The following is a 10920-nucleotide window of genomic DNA, read 5'->3' on the forward strand; positions in this document are numbered from 1 at the left end:
GCTTCTTTCAAAAATAATGTTTCCTGGGACTTCCCTGGTGGACCAGCAGTTAAGGCTCCACGCTTCCACTGTAGGGGACACGGGTTCGATCTCTGGTTGTGAAATTAAGACTGAGCATGTGCACAGCATGGCCAAAAAATAGTAAATAATAATAATTTTTCCTAATATTTTCTAGCATTATCAGAATCTAAGATTACTGACATGATTTTAAAATAATTCATTAAATGTGGATCATAATTTATGAAGTTAATTAAGTAATTAAATTATAAGATATTTAAGGAGGAGAAATCCCATATGTACCAAGATAAGTGGTATTCCATTCAATATACTAATTGTAACCAGTAAACTGATTGTGTCTCAGTTAACTTACTATATCAGGGAAATCACAATAGCTGCATGCTGCACTGAAATCCATTTTATAAACAAGTCTCTCCTCTTCTCCATATATAAGCAGGCAAAGCTTGAGGTACCCTTTGCTCACACATTAAAATGTTTTAAATCACTGCTTCTTATCTTCCCGCAAATTGGCTAGTCAAGGAATGTGATATCTGGGCTACAAAGGATCAATGTGGTAAGAAGCAAACTCATTATTAAATACAGATATCTAGCTAAATCAGCTTAAACTTAAAGGCTTTACCTTAATAAAATTCTATGATTTTCACTCAATTTTGTCTTGATATTATCCTGATAATAGTCAAGTAGAATAATCAAGTCCTATCACCCTCTGAGCTTCTGTTTCTTTATCTGTAAAAATCCTTTCATTTCCTCTCTGGATCTAAGAATCTGATTCTAATAGTATTTGACCTCCTTAATATTTTAATGTGGGCTCACACTGTAAAAGGACTTATAACAAAGCAAGATGCCTCTTTATTTAACTGTATTACTGTTTGCACACCAGCGTAAAAAAATAGAACCTGAGACCAAGTGGTACAGAACACTTTACACAAACTTTTTGCACCATCATAAATTTCTCACATACTTGGAAATAAACAGATAAAACTATTATTAATTATAATTTTATAAGAGTTTATCTCCCCTGGTTAGATTATGACAAAGGGGAAATGGAGTTCTTTAAGTTCCACTTGTAAGGGTATGGGGAGAGGAAGATAGCCCCTTGCTTTGTGCTCACAATTATTGTAGCTCATGCAATGTAATGGAATAACCTATACCTTAAGCCATTTAATGGAATAACAAAACTTTTTAAAGTTCTAGGGCTTCCCTCTTGGCGCAGTGGTTGGGGGTCCGCCTACTGATGCAGGGGGCGCAGGTTCTTGCCCCGGTCCGGGAGGATCCCGCATGCCGCGGGGCGGCTGGGCCCGTGGGCCATGGCCACTGGACCTGCGCGTCCGGAGCCTGTGCTCCGCGGCGGGAGAGGCCACAGCGGTGAGAGGCCCGCCTACCGCAAAAAAAAAAAAAAAAAAAAAAGTTCTATACACTTTTTTAAAGGGCTTGCATTTGGACACTTCCAAAATAGGCTGACTTGAGACTACAGTATTAGTTTCTCAATAAGGACGCAGGGTGGCGCTGCCGGCTAAGACTGTGAATAAGGAGCCCTAAAAAGCTCCCGTGTTCCTTTGTTGCCAGCCGAAATCAACACCACACAGAAGAAGCTTTGCCAGTCGTGCTGGGTTACCAACGAGTTTGGGTAGCGATATACTAAACGACTTTAAGATTAAAGGCAATTTTGTGAAGATTCTACCAAGCAAGAAGTCAGAATTTAATACCTCGGGTCTTTTTGTGGTTGCTGAAGGGACTGGATGTAAGCACTCTGGCTCCAACATGGAGACGCTAGAGAGAATTCAACAAAACAGGCAAGTGATAACATTTATTTTGATACTATTCTTATCTCAGGCTCACCCTGCGCCTATTCGTTATTCTGTGCTGGAAGAAACAGAGAGCGTCTCCTTTATAGCCCATTTGACCACGGACCTGGGCCTGGGAATTGGGGAGCTGGCCGCCCGGTCGGCCCAGGTAGTGTGTGACGATGACAAGCAGCGCTTGCTGCTAGATCGCCAGACTGGAGATTTGCTTTTGAGGGAGAAACTAGACCGGGAAGATATATGTGGCCCCGTTGAACCCTGTGTGCTGCATTTCCAAGTGTTCCTGGAAACTCCGGTGCAATTTTTTGAAGGAGAACTATTAATCCAGGACATAAATGACCACTCCCCAGTATTCCCGAATAGGGAAATGCTCCTGAAAATACCGGAAAACAGCCAGCCAGGGACTGTTTTTCCGTTGAAATTAGCTCAGGATTTGGATGTGGGCAGCAATGGTCTTCAAAAATACACTATCAGCCCCAATTCTCATTTTCACGTTGTCACTCGAAATCATAGTGAGGGCAATAAATATCCAGATTTGGTGCAGGACAAAGCACTGGATCGAGAGGAGCAGCCTGAGTTCAGCTTAACCCTCATGGCGCTGGATGGCGGGTCTCCACCTAGGTCTGGCACCAGCATGTTACGAATCCTGATCATGGATGTCAATGACAATGCTCCTGAGTTTGTGCACACTCCATATGAGGTGCAGGTTCTGGAAAACATCCCCCTAGACTCCCTAATACTTACTGTTTTAGCTAGGGATGTAGATGCTGGAAACTTTGGGACTGTTTCCTACCGTTTGTTCCAAGCATCAGAGGAAATTAAACAAACTTTCTCAATAAATGAAGTCACAGGAGAAATCCGACTGACAAAGAAATTGGATTTTGAACAAATTAAATCTTACCACGTGGAAATTGAGGCTACAGATGGAGGAGGCCTTTCCGGAAAAGGCACTGTAGCCATAGAGGTGGTAGATGTGAATGACAACGCCCCTGAAATTACCATACCTTCACTCACCTGCTCCATCCCAGAAAATGCTCCTGAGACTGTAGTCTCCATCTTCCGAATTCGAGATAGAGACTCCGGAGACAATGGAAGGATGGTTTGCTCTATTCCAGGTAATCTGCCATTCATTCTAAAACCGACTTTAAAGAATTTCTACACCCTGGTAACAGAGAGCCCTCTGGACAGAGAGAGCAGAGCCGAGTACAACATCACCATCACCGTCACAGATATGGGAACCCCCAGGCTGAAAACCGAGCACAACATAACCGTGCTGGTGTCCGACGTCAACGACAACGCCCCCGCCTTCACCCAGACCTCCTACACCCTGTCCGTCCGCGAGAACAACAGCCCCGCCCTGCACATCGGCAGCGTCCGCGCCACAGACAGAGACGAGGGCGCCAACGCCCAGGTCACCTACTCGCTGCTGCCGACCCTCGACGCGCACGTGCCCCTGGCCTCCCTGGTGTCCATCAACCCGGACAACGGCCACCTGTTCGCCCTGAGGTCCCTGGACTACGAGGCCCTGCGGGCGTTCGAGTTCCGCGTGGGCGCCGCCGACCGCGGCTCGCCCGCGCTCAGCAGCCAGGCGCTGGTGCGCGTGCTCGTGGTGGACGACAACGACAACGCGCCCTTCGTGCTGTACCCGCTGCAGAACGCCTCGGCGCCCTGCACCGAGCTGGTGCCCAGGGCGGCCGAGGCGGGTTACCTGGTGACCAAGGTGGTGGCGGTGGACGGCGACTCGGGCCAGAACGCCTGGCTGTCGTACCAGCTGCTCAAGGCCACGGAGCCCGGCCTGTTCGGCGTGTGGGCGCACAACGGCGAGGTGCGCACGGCCCGGCTGCTGAGCGAGCGCGACGCGGCCAAGCACAGGCTGGTGGTGCTGGTCAAGGACAACGGCGAGCCGCCGCTCTCGGCCAGCGTCACGCTGCACGTGCTGCTGGTGGACGGCTTCTCGCAGCCCTACCTGCCGGCCCCGGAAGCGGCAGCGGCGGACGCGGCCCCGACCACCCCTCTCACCGCCTACCTGGTGGTGGCCTTGGCGTCGGTGTCGTCGCTCTTCGTCTTCTCGGTGCTGGTGTTCGTCGCGGTGCGGCTGTGCAGGAGGGGCGGGGCGGCCTCGGTGGGTCGCTGCTCGGTGCCCGAGGGCCCCTTTCCGGGCCACCTGGTGGACGTCAGCGGCACGGGGACCCTGTCCCAGAGCTACCAGTACGAGGTGTGTCTGACGGGAGACCATGAAACTGGTGAGTTCAAATTCCTGAAGCCAGTATTTCCCAAACTCTTGGTTCAGAACACAGAGAGAGAAATTAAAAGAAAGCCCCAACTGCAGGAATAATTTTGTTCGGTTAAGTGTCGTATTTGGTCAAGTGAGCCTCTCAATTTTGTTAAACCTGACTCACATTGCGTTACTTTCTCTTGAGATTGTATTGTTGTAGAAATATGTATATCTCTACTGCAAATTATGCATGTCTCTGTGCTAAATCTTCCTTTTATTAATATTGCTTGGATTTAGCATTTTTAGTTACACTTGATATTATGTATTTCTCCATATTTGACCTTCTCTTGGTGATTAATCTTTCCATAACTATAAATTACTCAAGTAGTGTAAGAAGAAATTTTATTTAAAGGAACTTCTTGGTTAATGTCTTTTCAGGGAAACATTTTAAAGCTTCTGTGTAATCTTACATTTCTATATATTTTTGGTACTTGTCTTTACCACATAGCTTTATATTTGCAAGGCCAGAATGTTTGAACTTCTTTGTAGCTACCTAAGACCTTTCTTGTTCACTATTCTACCAGGCTATGCCCCCCTGAATAGCCATGAACATATAAATTAGCATACTTGTTTCTCCCAAATTGTACCTAAACATGCACTTTATTAAATTATTGATACACTACAGTTGTGACCATATCCCATTGTGAGCACCGTATATGCTAGAGATTATCTTGTTTGCTACTTACGTAGCACATTGTAATTGCTCCATAAATACTCACTGATATTAAAATAAAAATTATTCTCATTTATAAATAACAATTAAAGAGAAAATCTTATATAACTTGGTATCACTTCACTAAAATAAAACTAAGTCACTGCTTGGTAAAATACTTAAAATCTTAGAACCTTAAGTAAACCCTAAATCCTTTAAAAGGTCTCAAGAGGTAGAGGGCATATACTTTCTTGTCCTTCCTTTTGCCCTATTAACAGAAGTTCAAATGTAGTTTAACGTATGTGTTTTTCTTGGTTTTCCTGCAGCTTCTCTGCATATTTCAAGAGTCAGAATTTCTTCTCAGTTTTGGTTATTATGTTCTAGTCTGATTGCTCATTTTAAGTTACTCTGCAAACATGGGCAGCTTTTATGAACAAAATGATGATTTATTTTTGATCTCCAAGTCACCTTGTTTTGTTCTTCAATGTAGCATTTGGGTATTTTGCATAAATTTACTTTTTCAATTATGCTAACTTTTAGTAGTAAGAAACAAGCATTGTTTTTTCTTTTAAGACAACAAGAATAGAAATAGAAATTAAGATAAACTTATCTGAATTATAATTGTTTCATGTTGTGTTCATTAAGCCAAGCAAGACAATTATGTGGTTTCCAACTAAATTTATATGGATGTAACTACAAGACCAGTTATTGAACTTTTGCCACAATGTGAGTAATTAAAGAGCCTGCTTTATAACCTAAGTATTTATTTTTAGGTCTTGTGCCATCCTCCTGGAATTTAATTACTTGCATCTTTCTCTGAATTACATTTTTTCTAAGGATATAATGAAATAAAAAAGGAAAATTACTGTTTAAGTTATTATTGAAACATAGCTATTAGCCTTCATCCAATCTAATACTTGAAATTATAAAGTGATAAAAATGAGAACAAAATTAAACACAAACAAATATATGACATAAATACAGTAGTCAACTTTAACTTCTCCATTTACTTTAACTTCTCCATTTACTGTTAGATATTTAAATGAAATAGTTTTTATGTATGATGACAAGAAATGTGATTGAAGTTTTCAGCAATATATTTCAACATTATGAACATCTAAGTTCATGTTTTTGTTTATGCCAGGAAAGTCCAATTTATATAATCACCCAAATGAGACTGGCCAAACACTCAGAACCACATTTATGAATTTATATGAGTAAATTTATGAATTACTTTGTGTATTACTTTATAAATTACTGTGTGTATTTATAAAGGATGGATCATTCCTTACTAGCTGGGGATCACCACCAGTCTTTGGTGTAGAACAGATCAACATTTTAAAATTCAATGATTATAATTTAATAGTAAATATAATCCAAATAACTTCCACAAAATGAATACCTTAAGAAAAACAGGCCAGTTCTACTTTTGCAAAACAAAAATAGAGAATGGAGGCCAAATATCTGGATAATAATACACACTTCAATCATAGTTTCTCAAGTGCTGCTATTATATGTGCATTTTTTACAATTCCTTTGTTGTTGTTTTTGGCATAGCATATAGTGAGTTTAACACATGCTGTTTTAGGCACAGAAATTCTACTGAAGGCAATATAACCCACATCACTTTAAGACCCTCTATTTCTTACTACCAGAAATTACAAAATATAGATTTTAAATAGTCTTAAATTATAAGTTATGCACATATTTGCTGGAATTCTGTTTCCCGGTTAGATGGATTATCTAACAGCAGAAAACAACAATAAAACCTGTTTTAAATTCAGAAATTACCAGTTTCAAGCAACAGACAGCAGATGATATAAAAAGAACTGAAGGGGCTAAGATTCCTGAAAAGGAAAATCCTTGGAGTTCTGAACTGACTCCTCCAGTCAATTTGCCCTAAGGAAATTTGCAAACTCAAAGAACAGACAAAAGCCTTCTTCCAGGGATGGGGTAACTTCAATAGCCCTTGGCAAACTGGAGGATTCAAGCTCAAGGCCAGTTTTCCCCCTCATGATGCTTGTCAAATTCTGGGACATTCCAGGGAAGAAGACTAAAAACTTGAAGGAAAATTTCTGAAAAGCAGAGTGAAGTTTTAATAGTCTTAATGCATGAAAATTAGAGTTTGTGACCTGCCATGGGAAAGGCTGTGGAGAATACACTGAGTTCTGAACTGAAAATTCTGAAGGGTCAGGTGCTTTTCAGGACTGCAAAGAACCTTGACTACGCACAGTGCTTGTTTGAATTAAGGCAATTTGATTAGACATGACTCTATCAAGCTAACAGAGGAAAAGGTGAACTCTTTCTGGAAGAAAATAATATCATCTGGATCCCGGACAGCTTTTTACATTTATCTTCAGCATTCAATAAAAAATTATGAGGCACACAAACAAAAAGGCTGGTTGACATGAATAAAACCTAGAGGAAAAAACAGACAATACAGAAGACCTACAGATAAAATACATACTAGAATTTACTGACAGTGATGTTAAAATAAGTATGACTGATATGTTAAAATAAGGAATACAGAAAATAGGTAGAAGAGAATTTCACTAGAGAATGGAATAAAATGGAAATTAATTTGGGGACTGAAGAATATAATAACTGAAATTTTAAAATATTAGATTCGGTAATGGCATAGTAGTTGTAAAGGATTATAGGATTAGTGAATGCAAGACAGGCCAATATTAAATATCCAAATAGAAACACTGAGGAATGAAATAATTAAAAATACAGACAAGAATATTTAGTGACATGTGGAACATAATGAAAAACTCCAACACACATATGATTGTAATCCTAGAAGGACTAGGAATGGGGAATAAGCAATGTTTAAAGAAATAATGACCAAGAATTTTCCAAAAATGGTGAACAAAATGTACCGCTTAAGATGCTCAATGAAACCCAATTAGGAGAATAAAAAACAATGGTAGATGGGAGTGTTTCCTTAATTTCTCTTTCAGATTTTCATCATTAGTGTATAGGAATGCAAGAGATTTCTGTGCATTAATTTTGTATCCTGCTACTTTACCAAATTCATTCATTAGCTCTAGTAGTTTTCTGGTAGCATCTTTAGGATTCTCTATGTATAGTATCATGTCATCTGCAAACAGTGACAGTTTTACTTCTTCTTTTCTGATTTGGATTCCTTTTATTCTTTTTCTTCTCTGATTGCTGTGTCTAAAACTTCCAAAACTATGTTGAGTAATAGTGGTGAGAGTGGGCAACCTTGTCTTGTTCCTGATCTTAGAGGAAATGGTTTCAGTTTTTCACCATTGAGAACGATGTTGGTTGTAGGTTTGTCATATATGACCTTTATTATGTTGAGATAAATTCCCTCTATGCCTACTTTCTGGAGAGTTTTTATCATAAATGGGTGTTGAATTTTGTTGAAAGCCTTTTCTCTATCTATGAGATGATCATATGGTTTTCATCCTTCAATTTGTTAATATGGTGTATCACACTGATTGATTTGCATATATTGAAGAATCCTTGCATTCCTGGGATAAACCCACTTGATCATAGTATATGATCCTTTTAATGTGCTGCTGGATTCTGTTTGCTAGTATTTTATTGAGGATTTTTGCACCTATGTTCATCAGTGATATTGGCAAGTAGTTTTCTTTTTTTTGTGACATCTTTGTCTGGTTTTGGTATCAGGATGATAGTGGCCTCGTAGAATGAGTTTGGGAGTGTTCTTCCCTCTGCTATATTTTGGAAGAGTTTGAGAAGGATAGCTGTTAGCTCTTCTCTAAGTGTTTGATAAAATTTGCCTGTGAAGCCATCTGGTCCTGGGCTTTTGTTTGTTGGAAGATTTTTAATCACAGTCTCAATTTCAGTGGTTGTGATTGGTCTGTTTATATTTTCTATTTCTTCCTGGTTCAGTCTTAGAGTGTTGTGCTTTTCTAAGAATTTGTCCATTTCTTCCAGGTTGTCCATTTTATTGGCATATAGTTGCTTGTAGTAATCTCTCACGATCCTTTGTATTTCTGCAGTGTCAGTTGTTACTTCTCCTTTTTCATTTCTAATTCTGTTGATTTGAGTCTTCTCCCTTTTTTTCTTGATGAGTCTGGCTAATGGTTTATAAAGTTTGTTTATTTTCACAAAGAACCAGCTTTTAGTTTTATTGATATTTGCTATTGTTTCCTTCCATTTACCGTTGCAACAAAAAGAATAAAATACCTAGGAATAAACCTACCTAAGGAGACAAAAGACCTATATGCAGAAAAATATAAGACACTGATGAAAGAAATTAAAGATGATACAAACAGGTGGAGAGATATACCATGTTCTTGGATTGGAAGAATCAACATTGTGAAAATGACTCTACTACCCAAAGCAATCTACAGATTCAATACAATCCCTATGAAACTACCACTGGCATTTTTCACAGAACTAGAACCAAAAATTTCACAATTTGCATGGAAACCCAAAAGACACCGAATAGCCAAAGTAATCCTGAGAAAGAAAAACGGAGCTGGAGGAATCAGGCTCCCAGACTTCAGATTATACTACAAAGCTACAGTAATCAAGACAGCATGGTACTGGCACAAAAACAGAACTATAGATCAATGGCACAGGACAGAAAGCCCAGAGAAAAACCCACACAAATATGGTCACCTTATTTTTGATAAAGGAGGCAAGAATATACAATGGAGAAAAGACAGCCTCTTCAATAAGTGGTGCTGGGAAAACTGGACAGCTACATGTAAAAGTCTGAAATTAGAACACTCCCTAACACCATACAGAAAAATAAACTCAAAATGGATTAAAGACATAAATGTAAGGCCAGACTCTATCAAACTGTTAGAGCAAAACATAGGCAGAGCTCTCTATGACATAAATCACAGCAAGATCCTTTTTGACTCACCTCCTAGAGAAATGGAAATAAAAACAAAAATAAACAAATGGGACCTAATGAAAGTTAAAAGCTTTTGCACAGCAAAGGAAAACATAAACAAGATGAAAAGACAACCCTCAGAATAGGAGAAAATATTTGCCAAGGAAGCAACTCACAAAGGATTAATCTCTAAAATATACAAGAAGCTCATGCAGCTCAATATGAAAAAAACAAACAACCCAATCCAAAATTGGGCAGAAGACCTAAACAGACATTTCTCCAAAGAAGATATACAGATTGCCAACATACACATGAAAAGATGCTCAAATCACTAATCATTAGAGAAATGCAAATCAAAACTACAATGAGGTATCACCTCACACCAGTCAGAATGGCCATCATCAAAAAATCTACAAGCAATAAATGCTGGAGAGGGTGTGGATAAAAGGGAACCCTCTTGCACTGTTGGTGAGAATGTAAATTGATACAGCCACTATGGAGAACGGTATGGATGTTCCTTAAAAACAGAACTACCATATGACCCAGCAATCCCACTACTGAACATATACCCTGAGAAAACCATAATTCAAAAGGAGTCATGGGTTTCCCTGGTGGCACAGTGATTAAGAATCTGCCTGCCAATGCAGGGGTCACAGGTTCGAGCCCTGGTCCAGGAAGATCCCACATGCCCCGGAGCGGCTGAGCCCGTGTGCCACAACTACTGATGCCCGTGCAGCTAGAGCCCATGCTCTGCGACAACAGAGGCCACCGCAGTGAGAAGCCTGCGCGCCGCATTGAAGAGTAGCCCCCGCTCGCCACAACTTAAGAAAGCCCGTGTGCAGCAAAGAAGATCCAACACAGCCAAAAATAAATAAATACAGAGATAAATTTATTTTTAAAAAAGAGTCATGTACCACAATGTTCATTGCCGCAGTATTTACAGTAGCCAGGACATGGAAGCTACGTAAGTGTCCGTCAACAGATGGATGGATAAAGAAGATGTGGCACATAAATAGCATGGAATATTGCTCAGCCATAAAAAGATACGAAATTGAGTTATTTGTAGTGAGGTGGATGGACCTAGAGTCTGTCATACAGAGTGAAGTAAGTCAGAAAGAGAAAAACAAATACCGTATGCTAACACATATATATGGAATCTAAGAGGGAAAAAAAGGCTCTGATGAATGTAGGGGCAGGACAGGAATAAAGACACAGATGTACAGCATGGACTTAAGGACACGGGGAGGGGTAAGGGTAAGCTGGGACGAAGCTAGAGAGTAGTATTGACATATATACACTAGCAAATGTAAAATAGTTAGTGGGAAGCAGCTGC

At 40.2% G+C, this 10920-nt stretch overlaps 1 protein-coding gene across 1 annotated transcript; it reads left to right on the plus strand.

Annotated features, from left to right (window-relative positions):
• The first annotated feature begins 1779 nt into the window (after positions 1–1779).
• LOC136120265 (protocadherin beta-4-like) lies at positions 1780–4155 on the plus strand. Its single transcript, XM_065873704.1, has one exon. It carries the CDS (start codon positions 1780–1782, stop codon positions 4153–4155), a length of 2376 nt encoding a protein of 791 aa, XP_065729776.1.
• Positions 4156–10920: the final 6765 nt, after the last annotated feature.

Source organism: Phocoena phocoena, chromosome 3 (genome assembly GCF_963924675.1).
Source record: "Phocoena phocoena chromosome 3, mPhoPho1.1, whole genome shotgun sequence".
Classification (NCBI taxonomy): Eukaryota; Metazoa; Chordata; class Mammalia; order Artiodactyla; family Phocoenidae; genus Phocoena; species Phocoena phocoena.